Source organism: Lycorma delicatula, chromosome 4 (assembly GCF_047948215.1).
Source record: "Lycorma delicatula isolate Av1 chromosome 4, ASM4794821v1, whole genome shotgun sequence".
NCBI classification, from domain to species: Eukaryota; Metazoa; Arthropoda; class Insecta; order Hemiptera; family Fulgoridae; genus Lycorma; species Lycorma delicatula.
Window position 1 is genome coordinate 16662100 of NC_134458.1, and position 21448 is coordinate 16683547.

Consider the following 21448-nt stretch of genomic DNA (forward strand, 5'->3'; position numbering starts at 1 on the left):
CAAGAAGACTCACTAGCAGACAGGTGAACATAATTGTGGAGAGAGCGGCACCCAAAATCTCCGACGGCAGAAGGTTGGATCCGGAGGTCTTCCAAGAAATAATCTCAAACGAAATTTCCAGCATACCGGAAACGGAGCATAGATACCACCCTGTGTACTGGTGGAACCAGGAGATCGCCGAACAAAGAATCATACTTCAGCGAAATAAACGAACGGCCCAAAGATTACGAGCTAGACAGGGATCTGAGGCTCAGATTGAACAAACTATAGGAGGGCTATAGGACGGCTCGGAAAACGTTGAACTACCTGATTAAGAACGCCAAGAGATCTAAGTGGAGGGAACTGTGTGGTGAGCTCGATGCTGACCCGTGGGGGCGAGCCTTCCAAATAGTAATGAAGCGATTGGGGAGGCGAGTGCCTGCGCTGAATGAGGACGAAGTGGCGCGCCAGATGTCCGTACTTTTCCCACGGGAGGAGGAGATAAGACGGGAGGCAGTCTTGTGCGAACGTGGCAGGTTCGCACAGGATGAGGTGATTGCCGCAATTAACAAGTTAAATAATAAGAGTCCGGGCCCAGATGGAGCTCCGGCAGCGGTCATTAAAGGCCTGGCTAGAATAGTACCGTGGGAGATGACGGACATTTTGAGTTATGGGTTGCAACACCGCACTTTCCCTCAATGCTGGAAGGAGGCCAGAACGGTTTTTCTTCCCAAACTGAATACAAACCTAGGCGTTTGCGAGTACCGTCCTATCAGCCTCATAAATAATATGGGTAAGGCTGCTGAGAGACTTCTTGCTACCAGGATCCAAGAGGAGCTGGACCTAAACGGAAGCCTACATTTGGAGCAATATGGATTCCGTAAGGGCCGTTCAACACTGGATGCGATAAACAGGGTGGTTAGCTGGCGGCGGAGGTACGTAGCGGTACTTGGAGGACCAGAAGGATCCCATTGATGGTCCAGTTAGATATCAAAAATGCGTTTGGCTCGGTACCGTGGACGGCCATTGTAGCGGCGCTCAGAGAAATGAATGTTAGTGACCACTTGCTAAACCAGGTTGACTGCTACCTGTCTGATAGATGGACGGAGGTTCGCACTTTGGAGGGGGTGGTGAGATTTCCGGTCTTCGGTGGAGTTCCGCAGGGGTCTGTGTTAGGCCCCTTGCTATGGAACATCTTTTACGACCGGGTGCTCCGGTTGCCTTATCCGGAAGGAGTCAGCGTAGTCACTTACGCTGACGACATTGCACTATTGGTGGAAGATAAGGAAATTGGTGATGCAGAGGATAAAGCAAATCGCTCCCTCCAACTCATAGACAACTGGCTAATAAACAACAACATGGAGGTGTCCCCGGCAAAAAGCAAGTGCATCCTCTTCACGGGTAGGAGAAGACTGCGCGGCGTTCGGGTCGTGATCCGTGGAGAGGTTATAACTGAGGTCAAGGATACAAAATACCTAGGGGTGACAATAGATAAAAGTCTCAAGTTTGGTGGGCATATAGAAAATGTGTGCAAAAAAGTAGGGCTCACCATAAAAGCCATCAGGAGATTATTCGTGGAACACACAGTACCGGGGGCCTCCAAACGGAAACTGCGTCGGCGGCGGTGTCTGCGGCGTTATACGGGGCGCCGGTTTGGGCTGATGCAATCAGGATACAAAGAAACAAGGATAAACTGCGAAGAATGCACAGAACGGCATTGTTGGGAGTGGTGGCAGGGTATCGTACTCTGTCATATGAAGCTATATGTGTGCTTGCGTCGGTCCCGCCGATAGAACTTCAGATCAAGAGCAGGAAAGCGAGAGCGGAAGGGTGTAGTAGAGCTGAGACCGAGGCGATGACCCGACAGTGGTGGAAGGAAGTATGGGCAGAGACTAACGCTGCGGCCTGGACCAGAAGGTTAATAAGTGATTTGGACGCATGGCTGGATCGCAAACATGGCGAGGTGAACTTTTACATAACACACATGATGTCGGGTCATGGATGTTTTGGTTACTATTTAAAAAGATTCGGCAAGAGAGACACACCCAACTGCGACTACTGCCAGGAGGTGGACGACGCAGAGCATACGATGTTCGAATGCTGAAGATGGGCACAATACAGACAATTCATAGCAGTCAATAACCTGAATGCGAATAACATAGTAGAGTGGTCGCTAAGGAGGGAGCAGAACTGGAACGTTTTTAACAATTTCGCCGGTACGGTTCTTCGCACTAAGGAAGAGGAGGCGCGACGAAGGAATCGTTAGGTTCAATCCTAAACAGGGATAGGTGGACAGCCCCGTCTCTGAGAGCCTGTATGCCCTGGCGTGCAGGTTTCGGTGGGGGGACGGGGACTCCGGGGAGATTTCGGGGGATAAAATTAAAAGACCTAGACCCGGCCGGCGTGGCTGGTTTTGGGGGTACGCGCGCTCCTTGTGCTGGTCGCACCGGTTTGAGGCAAATGGGATAAAGACCGAGACCCGGTTTCTGTCGGCGGGGGTGGGGAACGGCATAGCTGGGCTTTGCCCTCGTCGGCGGGAATTAGAGGCAGGCAAGAAAAGATCTAGTAGCGGGGCGGTTGACCTGCCGTGCCGGGTGTAAAACCGGTGGACGGGAAGACCGCCTTAGAGTCAAAAGACACGTCTCTGGGCCGAGTATACTTAATTGGATGTCCGGCCCAGGGATGTAGGGAAAAAAAAAATTCCTGTAGCTTTTATGGCTTACATTTTCACTTACATAATATTAGTCTTGTGTTATTTATTTCTTATTATTTTTTTTTTTTTGTTTAAATCATTTAAGTTTTGTTTTTTTTTAATGTTTATTATCACATTCTTTTCATTGCATGAATTCAGCTAAATAAATTGTTTCCATCAATAAGCTTACTTCTTAATCAGAATTAAATCTTACAAGACTACACTACTACTATTCAATACAACCTTACACAACGTTAAGTAACCTGTTTAATCTGATCCACAAGTTGGGCTCATTTTTATTTAATAAGAATAGAAAATCAGACTTGTATCCCATAATTGAGTATAATGCATTGTTTCATGACTGAAAATGATACATTAATTCATTACTTTATACTATTTTTCCTAATCTTTCTTATAGCTGTGACCTATGTAAAGCTTGTTATTTTTAACAAAAGCTAAGTTATTTTTTAGAGTGACTAGTGACTCATGGCAGATCACCTACAATCATTATAGTTGTGGCTCTTAACATAACAAACAATTAAGTCTTACATTCATGCGCACAGCAGAGTAGTTTTACAGTACCAGACTCTGGAATGTCACTTATTTTCTCAGAAAAAAAAATTATAATTTTACTTAAATAAAATTAATGAGTTTATATAATTAAATGAAATAGTAACCCAAACAGCACACAACATATTATAGATGTTATGTTTATAAGGAAATAGTTATTTATCAACATTTATAAATACAAAATTCCAGTAAATTATATAATAGGTGTTTTTTTAGAGTGATTGAACTTTGAATTGAAATAAAAAGGTGAGTTTGAAACCACTTTTGTTTTTATCTGAAATATAATTTTCTGACATTTAATTTTTGAAAATAGTTTCCAGCATATGTCCACCGTGACTAGCTTTGATGATTCGGATTCAATCATTCCAATTTTGAACCATTTTTTCAAGTAATGGGGGACATATTTCATTAATAACACAAGCTATATTTGCTTCCAAAGCGTCAATTGTTGCTGTTTTATCAGCATAAACCAGAAACTTCACATATCCCCAAAGAAAATAATCCACTGGCATTAGGTCACATGATCTTGGAGGCTAATTCGCTGGAGCATTTCGTTAAATAATTTTGTCGCTAAATTGTTGTTTCAATAAATCAATTGTTTCGGTAGCAGTATGAAGTGTGGCACCATCCTGTTGAAACCAAAACTGTTGCAAGTCGATATCATGCAAATTTGGAAACAAATAATCACTGATCACTGATCTGTGACGATCAACATTGGCAGTAACACCCTCATTTTGAAAGAAATAAGGACCGACAATGCTTCCAGTATGTAAACCACACCATTCAGTGTATTTTTCAGGGTGTAATGGAGACTCATAAATATCCTGAGGATTGGTCTTACTCCATATGTGGTAATTGTGCTTGTTGACAACCATTTAACCAGAAATAAGCATCATCACTAACCAAAATTTTTTGATAAAAAAGTGGACCAGTTTCCAATTGATTTAGGCACCATTCACCAAACAAACAACACTTATTATGGTCTTACAGCTTCAGTTTTTGCCCCAGTTGCATCTTGTATGGGTGTAGACCAAAATCTTTACATAAAATTTTCCATGTTGTAGATGGAAGAAGTTGAAGTTATTGAGAACGGCAATGAATAGACACATTTAGATCTTCTTCAACACTGTCACTGACAGCATCGATATTTTCATCTGTATGCACAGATCTTTGTCTTATTGTTGGTTTTTCATTGAGTAGAGGAAATGTTTTTCAAAATTTATTAATAGTTCGATGAATAAGTTGCTCTGATGGACAATTATGTGCACCATAAATACTACGAAGTGCTCTATATGTTAGGCGAACAGAACATTGATTTTGGAAATATATTTCCACAATTTGTAAATGTTGCAGCGTCAGTTTTTCCATTATCATTTGCTAGTGCTCACTGATCTGAAATAACAAAACAAAATGTCATCAAAACAAAACAAATGGCAGCTATTTCTATGAAAATTTCTATCACTCTAAAAAAAGACCCATTTTATATATATATATATATATATAAACTTAGCAAAATCGGTTCTTTTGTTATTGTATTTGTACATATTCCCCTCTGTACTAATATCTCAAAGACAAACGTATAAAAACCATTTACCATCAAGAGTTCAGAATTCGATAATGCTTCTTACCTTATGCTTATTATTTTTTTCTAACAGCACTTTCGAGGTTTTCCTCATCATCAGTTAAACCATTAAAATTATAACATAAAAGTATGTAGTCATAAATATTAAAAATATAAAATTAAAAAGGTAAAAAATTGTTCTTTAACATCATTAACTGCTAGTTCCATGTGAAGATTAAAAAGTAACGGAGATAGGGAACATCCTTGTCTGACTCCCTTTCTAATTAGGGCTTCTTTCTTATGTTCTTCAATTGTTATTGTTGCTGTTTGGTTCCTGCACATGTTAGCAATTGTTCGTCTATCTCTATATTTGAACCCTAATTTTTTAAAAATGCTGTACATTTTATTCCAGTCTACGTGCCTTTTCTATGTCTATAAACGCCAAGTATGTTGGTTTGTTTTTCTTTAATCTTCCTTCTACTATTAATCTGAGGCCTAAAATTGCTTCCCTTGTCCCTATACTTTTCCTGAAACCAAATTGGTCTTCTCCTAACACTTCTTCCACTCTCCTCTCAATTCTTCTGTATAAAATTCTAGTTAAGATTTTTGATGCATGACTAGTTAAACTAATTGTTCTGTATTCTTCACATTTATCTGCCCCTGCTTTCTTTGGTATCATAACTACAACACTTTTTTTTGAAGTCTGACGGAAATTCCCCTTTTTCAGAAATATTACACACATGTTTGTATAATCTATCAATCGCTTCCTCACCTGCACTGCGCAGTAATTCTACAGGTATTCCGTCTATTCCAGGAGACTTTCTGCCATTTAAATCTTTTAATGCTCTCTTAAATTCAGATCTCAGTATTGTTTCTCCCATTTCATCCTCCTCAACTTCCTCTTCTTCCTCTATAACACCATTTTCTAATTCATTTCCTCCATATAACTCTTCAATATATTCCACCCATCTATCGACTTTACCTTTCGTATTATATATAGGTGTACCATCTTTGTTTAACACATTATTAGATTTTAATTTATGTACCCCAACATTTTCCTTAACTTTCCTGTATGCTCCGTCTATTTTACCAATGTTCATTTCTCTTTCCACTTCTGAACACTTTTCTTTAATCCACTCTTCTTTCGCCAGTTTGCACTTCCTGTTTACAGCATTTCTTACTTGCCGATAGTTCCTTTTACTTTCTTCATCACTAGCATTCTTATATTTTCTACGTTCATCCATCAGCTGCAATATATCGTCTGAAACCCAAGGTTTTCTACCAGTTCTCTTTATTCCGCCTAAGTTTGCTTCTGCTGATTTAAGAATTTCCTTTTTAACATTCTCCCATTCTTCTTCTACATTTTCTACCTTATCTTTTTTACTCAGACCTCTTGCGATGTTCTCCTCAAAAATCTTCTTTACCTCCTCTTCCTCAAGCTTCTCTAAATTCCACCGATTCATCTGACACCTTTTCTTCAGGTTTTTAAACCCCAATCTACATTTCATTATCACCAAATTATGGTCGCTATCAATGTCTGCTCCAGGGTAAGTTTTGCAGTCAACGAGTTGATTTCTAAATCTTTGCTTAACCATGATATAATCTATCTGATACCTTGCAGTATCGCCTGGCTTTTTCCAAGTGTCAATCAATCTCTTCGTATACACACTCTACCTCATCATCATCTTGGGCGCTTGTAGGCATATAGACGTTAACAATCGTTGTCGGTTTAGATTTTGATTTTATCCTTATTACAATGATTCTATCGCTATGCATCTTGAAATACTCCACTCTCCTCCCTATCTTCTTGTTTATCACGAAACCTACTCCTGCCTGCCCATTATTTGACTCTATATCTCTTACTCTTCCTGATCTCTTAAATCGAGCTGTTTTTCTACAAGTTGGATACATTTTTTTTTGCCTTTATTGTAGAACGCTGACGTGTATCACACCCAGTGAAACAATGCAAAAAAAGAATTAATTTCACACTGTTTGGATAATCAACTTCAAAACTTTTCAATGAATATACAGTCGTAGGAACATTTTGTTTTCCTAATTTCAGGAAATAAATTTCTTCATTGACCTTAGCTCTGGCAGTCAAAATTACAAAAACATAGATATAGGTATGTGAGGATATACTTATACATATGTATGTGTTCACATGTATTCATAAATGCTCCGAAACTGTCGAAAATATAAAAATTTACATGCTTTGAAAATTTCACCAAAAGACTGTGATTGGTTTTTCTATGATAACTTCCTTAATTTTTAAGCTATCCAATCGCTCTAAAAACCATTTTGCAGGGAATTTCAAGAGCTACAAGGTATGTAAAGTTTAAATTCCTTGAGCCCTTCGTTTTTAAAATTTTTGCGTTTAAAGGGCTTGGGGAAGGTTGTCCTCGCACTCAAATGTAAACTTCTAACGGTTATATCTCAATCAATTTTTATTCTACAAAAATAAAAATAAAATTAAAAAAATGTTCAGTGAAAAAAAAACTAAAGTTTTGTACTGTAGCATTTATTTCGTATTTTCTTTAGTTTTTGAATTATTGTGAAAAAAGAAACGTTTTTATGAAATTTCAAAAAGTTTTTCAAATTTGAATCAACCTTTTTTCAAATCGAGGCATTCCAAACCGGTTAAACTTCTAGAACATACTGTTAGTATTTAAATAAAGTAAATTGTAAAAGGATTATGTTCAATTCCATTTCTTGCGGAAAAGCCATTTGTTTCATTACTGATTTTTTTCTCCGTAAAATCGAGACAACCATTTTATTTTCATCATAACTCTGTTAGTTTTCATGCTAATGAATTTTAAAGGTCTTTTCAAGTACTTTGAAAAGTATCCTATAAGTTGTTCTCAAAAAGTTTTTAGTTATTTCGTTAAAAGGTTACCTTAAGTTACCTCGGTGAACAAAAAGTTACCTTCAACGAGGCATAACTCGGTTTGTATTGCATCTACAGAAATAAAAAAAAATCTCTTCGTTATTTTATAAGTTTCACTTTTTTTTAATAATATTTTTTTCAATAAAACCTAAGATTTTTGAGTTATTCGTGAAAAAACTTCAATTGTTGGATGAAAAATCAACATTTTCAATCACGAATAATGTAACTCAAAAAGTATTGACTCTACAAAAACTTTATACAACATTTTTTGCTTAGAATCTATTTCTCCGTAGGTTTCTGTAGTTATTTTGAATGTAATAATTTCCACCCTTGAGAAGGGATGGCATTCACCCTCAGGTTAAAAGTACACATCGGCACAATTTAACTTTTGTTCCTTGAGCTATTCCCTAATAACTGTCCAAATTTCATGTCAATCAGTTTTATCCGAAAGAATTGAACGAAAAACCGTCAAACATTGGACTATTTTATTTGTAAACTCTAGCAAATTACAACTGAACATAATCTTAAATTGATAAATGGCTAGTCTTTCTTGTTATTATTATTTTTACAAAAAAAAAACTTCCTTACACATCCAAAGAGATTAGTTTAAAATTTAAATATTATTAACATTAGATAATCTCTGCGAGATTTCAGTTGTCAAATTATTAGGTATTCCACAATGCAGTTTACCATTTTATTCAGAACCAACAAATTTCAACCGACAATTTGAATTGCAAAAAGTTATTTACATCCACTTTTGCAAATTAATGAAAAATATCTCCTTGCAGTACAAAAGTTAACCCACTAACAAAATGTAGCATTCTTCCAGCTGTTACTGTTTTAACAACTCCTGATTGTTGGTATGCTTGTCATTATACTTCTAACAGCAGCACTATTTTGATAGAAACAATAGTCTGTTTTAATCTTTTTAATAGTAACAATTGTTTTGAATATTGTTATCTTTTACTTCCCATAGTAAAATGAATTGCAATCAAAAAGTTATTGGTTTGGAAAAGAAGGCTACTCGCTTCTTCACACATTTTATGGATACACATCCATAATGGATGTGTATCCATTATGGATACACATATTGCTAATTTTTGAAAACAGTAAAATAATTTGAAGTATAGTTATTATTAAAATATTCTTAAATATTTTGAAAATTATAAAAAAAAATTCAGATAAGAAGTAGTAAAGTTTAATTAAAACAGACATAAGAATTTGATGCTTTTTTAGTTTATTTATTTTATTAATGGAAAAAAATTGCTTTACTTTGTATCAAGTAATTTTATTTTTTTAGGAAATGCTTTGAAAACAATGAGTTCACTGTTCCTGTTCTTTGTAATTAATATGTGTAGTTGAATATAATATTTATTTATTGTTAACAAAATGTATCAGATATTTTAATTGAGTTTTTGGTTATATTTAATTCCACAAGTGATTTCTTAATTACTAATAGTGAATTAATATAACTATATGCTTTTTATCTTTTATATGCACAGGTTTTTGGAGGATGGTTCTTGTTAATACATTGATTACCTTCATGAAATCTATCTTTTAATAACTTTACTGTATTGGATAAGCTGTGGGACTTTTGTTGATGTAATAACAATTTTAGTGTTTTAATGATAATTAATGATTTTCATCTTCCTGTTTATAAAAATCATTTCATTCTGATTACATTTGTGGAAGAGTATTTTCTGTATTTGCTGTGTTTTATTTATGCACATTAATTATAGTAATTTATTGCATGTTTTTCTGTAAATTTCTGTTATTTAACATTGTTAATCACTTTTACTGTATTTTTATTTTATATTTTGTAGATTTTTTATTTATGCTAGAGTTTTTCATATAATGTATAGCATGTTTTTTTACATTCTTACATTATAATTATTAAGTATTTTGTATTCCATTACAACTTATTTGAGAAATGAATTTTTTTTCTTAATCATTATTTCTTGTTTACGTAGTAGATTTTAAGATCTGTAAACATATTTCAATTGATGTTTTTATTTAAGATTAAGTTCTGAAATCAGAATGATTCTTGACGATTTTTTGTTAGAATGATTAATAAACAATTCACCATTAGTACTATCCGTGATCATTTTTGAACTATAAATCATTCATTGTTAACCTATTTTATTCACTGGCGTTCAAGAAAATTTCTTAATTATTATAAATTATTATCATACCGTACTTAATTGATATCAATTTACTTACCGTACTTAACATGATAATCATGAAAAGTTTTCTTTATTACAGTTTAGCTAATAAAAACAAATGTCTGAATTTAAGCTCTCTGAACCGTTAAACCAACAGATATAAAAAATATATATATTTTACCAAATTAAAGATTGTTCTATTTTAAACTAAACTCTGAAACACCTTATTATTTTCTTGATAATTCTAATTTCACAGTGTTTAAAAAAAACCTCATATTATAACTGAAGGTATTTAATTTTTTTTTTAAAGCCATTACTGCTGAAATAGTCACCAGAATGAAGTTAAAACTGTCATGAAGGGTAAAGATAAAACTTTATACTTTAACATTACACTACTTGTAAGGATAATTTTAACATCAGTATTCACATGGGGTATTCTACCATTAACCTGCTCATTTTAAATATATTACAGCTTAATATTTTCTTCTACTTCTATATTTTACGGTTTTGATTTTAATTTTGTATTAATTTATAATACATATTTATTTTTTAATAATATATTTACGATACAACACATAGCTAAATCAATAAGAAGATAAATTACAAAATAGTTACTGTAACAAGTTTCACTTTAAATTTATAAATAACAAAATAAAGATAATTGCATTAAAGAAACTATTTGGATGAATTTTCATCTGAAATCATTGTTATTCACACAAACAGTGCATATGATATTTTGGTGGGATTTACATGTTCCATTTATTTCAGACAATTGGTGTTTTTTTTTTTTTTTTACTTTGACTTTATGGACTAATATGGTAATATCCCTTTCCAGTCATAGTTTTCTGATAATTCGGTACTTCTGATAGTTGCTGTGTTACAACATTTAGCAATGTAGCTATTTTAGTTCTTATGTTTTTAGGAATGATTTATGTTTTTCATCTTAAATCTTTGTAGCATTATAGATTTTATTGATTCCTTTGGCTGTGAAAATAGAAGCACTCTTCTAATAACTCAATCCTGATTTTTATTTATCGAGTATGGTATATCCTTAATAGCTGCTATATTGTTTGTACAAACAACACTAGATTGCAGTCACTTTTCAATCCAAATAGGCTCCTGCTAACTGGTTTTTAATTTTTTTAGTTATTATATAAGTTCTTTCTTATTACTTATTATTGTTCCCATTATTGTCTATTTCTTTTCATTCAGTAAATCTGTGTTCAAAGGAATACTTGTAAACATCAGTACGTTGTAATATACAGTGTATCAAGAGGAAATAGAAATAATTTGAAAACTGATCAAAACTTCTCAAAATGGAAATAAGGAAAAAAGTTCATACAAACATACAAGTATGTCTGAAAATGACTTGTTATCGAGATAACAAAGCGTTTACAGACATACTCGTATGTTAGTATGAACTTTTTTCCTTATTTTAAGCTCTAGAATCAGTTCCCAAATTATTTATCTTTCCTTCTGAATTACTCTGTATTTTTTGGTGTTTTGCACTGGTTGCACAAGTCTTTTCATGATATCTAATACAGAGTTACTTAGTTCTGCATGATAATTGATATGGACTATCAGGCTGTTTTCCAGCATTTATCTCAAAATTAGTTATACTCATAGTTTTAGTACTGATAAGTTCAAAAATCTTGATCCCAGAATTTGCAGGTTTTGATGGTAAATATTGGCTGAAGACACATCTCCCCTAAATGGAATTTATTGTTCATTAACTAAATATGAGCTTGGAGAAAATGTTCCCCGAGACTTTTTACAAATATTTTGAAAATGTCTCTGATACTGTTAATTTGTCCAAATTGTGTAATTCTGTTATTTATTTTGTCAAATCTTGTGCAGCGATATGTAACTAAATCTATTGTAAGACATTGTGAGATGTACTAACTCAATTGCGGTTCCATCTGTTTTCCAAAGATCCATTATATTTTTGTATTCCAAATTTGAGTACTGCAGTATGGTACAGAATAAACTAATTGCTTTGGAATCTGTGGCTTTCGCATCTTAACCTGGTCAAAATTTCATTTTATAAATTCAGTATTTGTGTATTTGTTGATTCAGTAATTATTTCTGTAATTTCATTAGTAATAAACAGTAAACTATTCTGATATATTTAACATTTTTTTGAATTTTTAACAGGATATGGAATCCACACTACTATACTGTGGGCCCTTTTACTTAAAGTAGAAGGTGATTCTTTACTTGTTTTTGACATTTTATCTGACCCAGTATAATACATATCTGGTAATTCTTCCACATTCTCAGTGTCAGTATTTTCATCATCTTGTTCTGTATTTGTTTCACATTCATAAGCATCAATATTGTCCAATCCTTGGTCTTCAATTCTGAATCAAATGATCTTTTATGCCTTAAATCATTGGCCGATTCAATGTTAAATCAAATTCAGCATTTAATAACTATTTAAAACATTTTTAGTTTGGTATGCAACAACTAATAAAAAAGTTTGTATGTTAATTTATCCATTTAAAGGCTGGTTTGGTTCTCATCAAAACTAACATAATATGTTAGGTCTAGGAATTACTTCAAGGACTACTGCTACTTACTGTGTTTAGAAGATAAATAAATAATCAGTTCTTTAGCCTCTCAGAAGTGTATACTACCAGATAATAATTGATACAAAAGATGGACAGTAGTGTAAATGATAAAATTTAATAAACCTCCACCAAATAGAAACAAAACATTTCCTTTTCAGCCCAGAGCATATTCTGAGGTCACATTCATACCTGCACATCTTATGTAATCCCTTACTGAACATTTCTATACTTTTATATTGTAATTAAAATGAATTAATTTATTTTCTTAAATAAAAATACTCTGAATAAAAGCAATAAAAGAAAAGTAAACTTTATAGTCATGACTGTCATCGATTGTCTGCCAAGTTTAAATCTAAATAAATGAACCATTGATTCTCCCTTTTTGATAATTAATAAATCAAAAAAGAAGGAAAAAACATAAAATAATAACAATAATAATGATAAAATAATAAGATAATCAAAACTAAGGAACTAAAACTTATCAGAACAGATTATAATTACAAAAATAGTCCTGTTATTATAAATAAATGAAAACAGGCTAGCAGTAACCTTTATTTAGTTATAATTATTAATAATTAACTTAAGAAACATTCTTTATCATGATAAAAAGAATTTGTGTGTAATAGATAACTAAAAAAACATACTTCATGCGTAAAAACTATACAAAATAAATAAACAAATTAAAACCTTCCTTTGCCTTGCAACAGGCCTCAGCTACTCATAAAACAAAAACACGTGGACTCAACACACATGCATGTGTGCATACACACATAAACACCTAAATACATACACAAGTGCTTAGGATGCACATATTTACCTATGAATTATATTCCCTAAAAAGTTTTCTATTCATGCATGCTCTAACAAATTCTATCATTGCCCTCCAATCACTATCATTTAATAATTCAATGGCCTGCTGAATTCCTAATGTGGTAGGGCACCTAGTTTAGCCAATCTTACCTCATTAAGTATTGGACATTTTCAAATAAAATGATCCATATTTTTTTTTCCTTTTGTTATATAATGCACACAAGAGTTGCACCACTTCCTGTCCAGGCTAGAATTTAAATACCACATCACACATCAGGATTTAACATATTGTTTCTAGTAAATTTAAAGTTGCCCTTAAAATAATTTTTACTGCCCAGATCCCATGTTAAACGACTATATATTGAATTAAACTGTATCGTCTGTGCTCGTTCTTCACACTTTTCTCATACTGCCTAGCAAACTGTCAAGCTGTCTTTTCCATAATATTGCATTCACACCATTATTTATTTCAGTTTCATACTTACACAAACTTACACAAACTTACATTACACAAACTTACTTACACAAACGCAACCATTCATTATGCCACCCTAATCCACTTTAATTAATTAAATTGCTAATATACAGTATATGTGTCTTCCATTGAATTTTAATACCTTTAATTACCTTTAATTTAAATATCTTTTTATTATAATGGAAGTTGGAAAACATCATAAAACAGCGGCTCCCTCCCAGTTTCTAAATGAATCGCATAAATGAGAGTGATGCATGGTGACACGAACAACTTTTTAACAAAAATTATATGCAATATAACCCCAAACTTGTCCTCCATAACTCACCACTGCTCTTGTCACAGCAGCAAATACCTGAAACTTGTTTTGAATGGGAATTTCATTTTTAATAATCACATTATTCCAAATATTATTTAAGCCAAATTTAGCTGCCATCATTTTCATTTAGATGGGTGGGAAAAGATAACAAAAAACTGAATGTCAAGTCAAGATATTTATTTTTATTTACAACTATCAATCTGAACCCTTTCCAATACAATCTCTCATGTTCCACTAGCCGCTCACCCTTCCTGAATACCACAATCTTAGTTTTATCCATATTTACACTAAATCCCCATCTCTCACAATAATTCTTCAAATTACTGATCATTTTTTGAAGGGCTTTTGGAGATGCAGCAAAGGTTATCAAGTCATCACCCTACAAATGTCTCCTGACATTTAAGCTTTCAAACAATAAACCTTCCTCCAAATAATCTGTTAGGTTAGTGATAAATAAAGAAAAAAATAAGGTTGACAATAGGCACTCCTGTTTTAATTCTTAGTATGTTCTGAAATTTCTCTTCAAACCCTGCATACACCATACATATGCCTGTGTATATTGATACAAGTATAAAATCGCAAAGTACATTTATGAACTTAAAGGACAACCCCAATTCGTGCAACTTATAAAAAACGTGTTTCTATTTATTACATCGATAGTAGACTTCAAATCGATTTTCTACCACCACTATGCAGCTTTAACTTTATCACACTATACAGATTAAAAATGTTATCAGTAGTGGAATAATCCCACCAGAATCCAGGCTGACATTCATCAATTATATTACTTTTATTCACCCACTTATTTAACCTTCTCAACAATGTACCCGCTAATACTTAAGAATCAAACTAATAAAAGAAATTATTCAATCATTTTTTAAATTAGAAATGCCCTCTTTTTTAGGTATTGGAGAAATTATGGCTTCTAAAAAACCAATGGGTATCTAATCTGACTCAAAAACATAATTATGAAAGTTTAATAAAAGGGATAAAAATCCCTAGATGCTGACTTTAAGAATTTCACTGGAACGCATCTGCTCCCAGGACTTTATCTACTTTCACTTCATGCAAAACAGTGTCCAACTCAGTAAATATAATAGCCAAATTTATGGTATTGTCTGTAACAAAGGAGGGCATGTAATATATTAGAATGGTACAACAATCAGCTGAGAGCAGGTTACAGCAGTGTTGTAGCTATCTGTCCATATTTATATCCACAGCATACTTAAAACTCCCTTCTTAAAAACTCAACCACTCCCCAGAAATCTTTTGAGTCCCTGACATTCAAAATTTTTCCCTCAAATCAGTAAAATAATCTGATTTCTTTTTCTTTCATAAACTAACATAATGTTTACATTCTTCTAGATACCGGTATCCATTCAGCTTGGTGCTAATTTTCCTAAGCAGACTCAAACTTGCAAAACACCTTTTCCTGGCCCTTAAACATCCCAATCGCACCATATTTATCTTCCAGGCTTGTATATATTCCCTCTACTTACAGCATTATTTCCAGCATCTATAACCCTCTGCATATTTCTTCACCATCTATTGGAAGAATATCACCCTGACTATGCCTTTCTAGCACTCTGTTATATGACAACTTATTAACCTTCAACCGTATTAATTTTGGTAAAGGAGCCAAGCTGTTTACCTGAAGATGCATCCCTTCAAATACTTAACTAACTTCAATTGGTTGATGATCTAAAAAACACTGGAAGAATGCTAAGCCCTTAATTAAGTTTAACAATTCCATCGATATAGCAAAGATCAATCATGGAGCTTCTGTAACTCCAATATATGTCATCTTTCCTTCTCTATCTCGAGTTGTTCTACCATTTAATACGCATGTATAAATGCCACATACACCTCTAAGACTTTCTTACCTTTCACATTCATCTTACCATCCTTAGAACATTTATCTGTCCAAACCTCCCAATCACTCTTCAGGCAGTACTTCACAATTTGCTGTTTGACTATTAAAATCCCCAATTAATAAAATTCTACTTGTTATTACGATAGTTTCCATAGTAGCGCAGAGTTCTAGAAAATTTCTTTCTCATGTTCTACTGCACTACGGTAAACTGGCACCACATTAAACATTTTATAATTATCATACTTTATCAGTAGCACCAATTTTCCCCCTATACACTGAAATTCACAGTAATGCTCAACCCTAGAAATAATTTTAAAACCTTTCATTAATCTATCATAATCAAAAATCTTAGTAGCAGGTACCCAGGTTATTTGATACTCAGGAAAAAGTTTATCATAAACTTCACACTTCTCTCTTTCAACACATGTCTCATTAAAAAAATCATGCTTTTTAATAAAAGGTAAAAAATAAAAAAATAATAATTTACTGCTTTGGCCTGCACATTATACAATAACATACTCACATATTCATTATCACTTTCTTGACATACAGCCTTAGACTATTTATCATTCTTATATTTCTTTATATACTTAACAATTTCTGTGAAGTTATGATTAAATATTTTACACAATTTTACAACTCCATATTTTTTCCACTCTGTAGCTCCACATCTGATGACCAACAGAACCTCCTTTCTTCCACCAGCAGATAATCCAGGATGAGCATTTTTTTAGTCCTGTTATATCAGTGAACTGTTTTTGCAGCTCCAGCAGCTTTCCCCTTTTGTATCAGCACAAAAGTTTTTATGCACAGTGAAACCGGTTCCTTTCAATTTCCACATATACCCCAATATACAAGGAATGTCACTGTCTGCAGGAATGTGGGTAATAATTTGTACATTGTCTTCCCTTTTTCCTAGAGGGTGAACCAATTTACTACTATCTGTCTGTCGCACTTCAATACTAGCTTACAAAACACTTTCACCACTTTACGGCAGTCCCTTTTTTATTAATATATATAACATTTTTGTAAATTAAGTTATTTCTTCGACCACAAACTCAAAATTGTCCAACCTGTCTCTAAAGTATGTATTTTCTTCTCTTTAAGCGCTGAACGTTTACTTTCAGCATATTGTTCTGTTCAATTACGCTGTGAATGTCAGTCAATAGATTCACAAAGTCATTTTTGGTAAACAAAGTCCCCTATTTCTTGTTAAATATATTTGTGATTATAGCCTCCAGTAATTCTACTCTACAGTTTGACTTCTGAAATTATGTTTCACGAACTGCAAACCACTCTCTGGCAAACTCTGTGAACATCCTCATTTATCACCTCGCAAATTTTGTAATATTACAAATTTATCTATTTAAAATTCACAAAAATGACTAAATAAATTAATTAAAAATATAAAATATTTATAAAGAAAAATTATTTGAGTAAATGTTTGAGTAAATTTCTATATGTGTGTGTGTAAATAAAGCACAGCTAATAAGCTCTGCTAATTAAATGCAATAGAGAGCCAACAAACAATATGTCCATTTGCTAACATGGCTAGTACTCAACTCATTGTCTTTTTTTCGGGGTTATGGTCATTGACTGCTACGGTCATTAGCCCTATTCCCGTACAAAAAAGAAAAAAGTAAATAAATTCTTTTCCTCCCTGATAAAATAACTAGTCAAAAGACTAGTCTTATCAGACAGATCATCCAGATATATACTTGTCATAGGATATTAAAACCCCAGAACACAAGATGACAAGGGTGTCTAGGACCCTCGCCACTTAAAAACATTTATCCATTTCTAAAGAAATGTTGTCATATCTATCAAAACAGGGGTAAATATCCTGCAATTCTCAGACTTATCCTTAAATTAAATTGGTAAAACCATTCTTAGAAAAACTTGTTTGTGTAAAATCAATTGCATAGGTTTACCCTTAGGTAAATTCTTTCTTTCTTTTTTCTCCATCCTGACAATCTCCACCTCTGATTCTAAGGTGTCTGAGGCCTCAGAGATGGAATCTTTCAATCCTCCGTAGTAAATCACGGAGGATGTTTTGCTGCCAGCATCAGATGATATTGACCTAGATGGTGCAGTAGCATTACATCAAAGTCTAGGCTTGATTTGTTAAAATGTTGGGGATAAATAAAGTGCTTGGTCTTTTTTTTAGAGGCCCCAAGGGGCTCCACTGTTTCTCTATGAACAGTCTTTTTTCAATTAATGTACTTTCTTCATTCCCTGAATTTGGATTTTCTCCATTTGTACTTTGATTTGTGATGAATTTTTTCAGGATTCCTCTGGGCTTTTGCTTCATTTTCCTTCACGTTAGAACTGGTCAAAGGCTCATTTCTTAGTGGAGAAGAATCCTTTGTTTTAATAACATCTGTTACCTCCTATACTGGTTTTTGACTGGTTTCTTTAATTGGTTGATTTTCAGTTACTCATTAATGATTCATTCGACCATATTAGCTAGTACTGGTGCTATTTCAGATATTACATCTTTTGTTTTTAAGGAAGCTGCAGGAGCTGCAGCAACCTGAACATAAGACCCAACCTTTGACAATCTGCTAAGCACAATTTTCCCAGCATTGAAGTACGTGACTTTTTGTATGGTCTTCACCTCCTGTATTGTTACTTCTTTATAAAACAGACAGTTTCATGATCTTGCAGAGTGATGCCCATGATGATTGTCGCAAACAGGGGGATGATTGTTGCATGGGTCATCAGGGTGCAATGGCTCGCCACAAAAACAAATATGTTTTCTTGTTCCTCGTGCTGCTGTGTGTCCAAATTTCTGACATTCAAAACACCACAATGGAGCCGGAATGAGGATGAACATCTAGTCTGTGAAGCCAGCTTTCCTCTTCTCTGGACACTTGGATTTGTTGAAAGTCAGGACATGCAACGAAGAGGATAGAACTACTTTTTTGCATCATAACTTTTAATGTTGCGTCGACACTTAACAACTCCTTGACCATGAAGTTTCTCAACAATTTCCTCTTCCGTGCAGTTCAATAAGTCACTGCACTACTGTGCATTGTTTGAAATATCTAACATAACATGGGGTGCAATTTCATTGTCCAAAGTCCCACTTTTCTTGGCTTTAAGTAACTGTGGCAGCTGTAGTTTGTTGAGAGTTTCAATGAACAGTCCTGTAGTAGTTTTTCGTGTCTTCTTTATAGGTCCTCCCACAGCTTCTATGAAGCCTCAAGCTATCACAAAAGGTCTAACTTTCAAACAATTCCATTCTTTGTCTTGATTACCAAATATTTTGCAATCAATCCACTGTTCTTCAGTTGAAATTTAATTCGATCCGTCTTCACTATATTGGAAGTAGACGTTCCTTAAAAACGTTTCGCCAGTCAATATATCACAAGGTTTAGTTGATTATGTCACAGCCTTAACCCGAGCCGGAGAATAACATACCGCCTGAACCGCTATATTGACATTCCAGTGCTCGCATTTAACAGTAATGGCTTCAAAACCCTTACCCATGGGACAATCCCTGCCAAGGGTCGACGTGACTGACTCATGCTGAGTGGCACAAGATTTCAGCACAGCAAACTCACATCAGCTTACCCTCATCCTGGTTTCCACTACTGGGAGGAGAGATAACCACCCCTTGTCCACACTACGCCCAACGTTGGCAGCGAAACCAAGAAGGATATCCACAACCAGCTTGGGACCACCAATCCCGTACTTCACAGGGAGCTCCTGAACAATACCATTGCTCTGTTGGCTGACAAAAGTGAAATTACCATGGAATGATTTCATTGCCTGCCCCGGATGTGTGCATAGATATAACTGTATGGACATGGGGTTTGATTTTGTCCACAGCATTATTATTATTGTTAATTGTCTATCTTTTACATTTAATTAGCAGGTATATGTAATAACTAAGCATTTAACTTCCTTTTACCTCTTTGTATGTGACTCCATTAATGAATGTGGCTACATGCTCCATTCCAAACTGATACTTGCATTAGATATCATATGTTCATAGTATCATGTTGTGATTCTCTTGGTAAATATTGTAGATGGTTTCCCATTTTCTTTCTCTATCTAAACTCCTTTTCATTGGCATTGCCTTGACGAATCCTTTACCACTGCCTGTGAGGGATCTGTTGGCTTATTTAATGATCACAATAATTTTAAAATTTTTTTTTGAAATTTTATAGGTGTATTGTTCATCTCCCTTAACAATACAATACGCATTGCTGCCCACAGCAAGTTCCCAATTCTTAGCTCCCTTTTAAATTATTTGTTATGCAAAACATACAATGCAGTGGATAATATATATCACTGAAATAAAATAATCTTACCTAGATGAATTCTACTGCAGAGAAAACAATAGGACCACTTAATACATCAAGAACACTTTCATGGGGTGCCACCACTTCTTCCTGTAAAAGTAATCATAAACTAAATTTCAAGTTATAGTGATGTCTAGTATGTGTGATGACTAGTGTATGAATAATAAAAAAAAGTATTTCATACACTAGTTTAATAATTGTAAATAAAGCATTTTAATTATTGTGAATTGTAAAATTTGATTAACATATTTTCAGCTCAAGACTTTTTTCATAATTTTTTTCTGTTGAGTGTGGTCTCACTTATTATCATGAATCTAAATAAAAATGTTGTGCCCTGACCATATTACTATCAGTTTAGAAATAAATGTAAGCAGTTATCCACAAAGTTTACTAAACTACTTATAAATCACATAATGTCTTAGATTTCAGAATATACTTGACTATTGATCTTATGAAATAAGTTATTTTGAAAGGATATAATTAAATATATTTTCTGTTATTTTAGGTTATAACAAGTCTGGGACCAGCTAAGCCACAACGATCTGTGATCAACAACAATAACAATAACAATAATAATAACAATAAGAATAATAATCCTGGTGATATGGAACAATGTCAGCTTCTTGCTGGTTCTAGCACAAATACAACTCCTCCACGACATAGGTTATGCCTCGAGACAAGCTTCACATCACTGAAACAAAAATCAAATGATAATACCAGTATAGATTCTAAGCATTTGCCATGGGAGTTCACATCATTAGTACAAGGTTCAGCTTCTCCGCAGACACATACTGTTGATCTCATTCATGATGATTGGTTTGGTCTGGCTCCACTAGCAACACCTGAATCTCTTTCTGAAGTGTCTAGCATCAGCTCTAGAGCTAGTAGCATGGTCTTAGGCAAAGATAAACTGCAAGAAACTTTCTTAAAATATAAAAAAACAGCTGCTAAAATTGTTAAAAGAAATGAAGGGCTTTCAAAAAATAGCAGTAGTGATAAATTCTTCAGTGCTGAAAGTTTTGGTAGTGTTTCTGACAAAAAAGATGGCTATGATGAACGAAGATGGGGTCATTTCTTCCCCGAAACTATAGAAAATACTAACGATGATGTTGCTAATTCATTGGAATCCTCACCTCTGTTGAGTAGTTTACATCTCCTTACTGATGAAAGGTTTGTTAATCTTTTCCAAGGACAAATAGAGACATCAGTGAAAACAGATGACAGTGTTTCATCTGGAAGCTTTAAA

At 33.9% G+C, this 21448-nt stretch overlaps 1 protein-coding gene across 1 annotated transcript in view; it reads left to right on the forward strand.

The window, feature by feature from the left end:
• The window catches only part of inaE (inactivation no afterpotential E), a 148814-nt gene extending 127984 nt beyond the window's left edge, over positions 1-20830 (forward strand). Inside the window, exon 15 of the mRNA XM_075361887.1 lies at positions 20708-20830. Coding sequence (XP_075218002.1) covers positions 20708-20714 — 7 coding nt within the window. The 3' untranslated portion in view covers positions 20715-20830. The remainder of the gene's footprint in view (positions 1-20707) is intronic.
• The last annotated feature ends 618 nt before the right edge of the window (positions 20831-21448 follow it).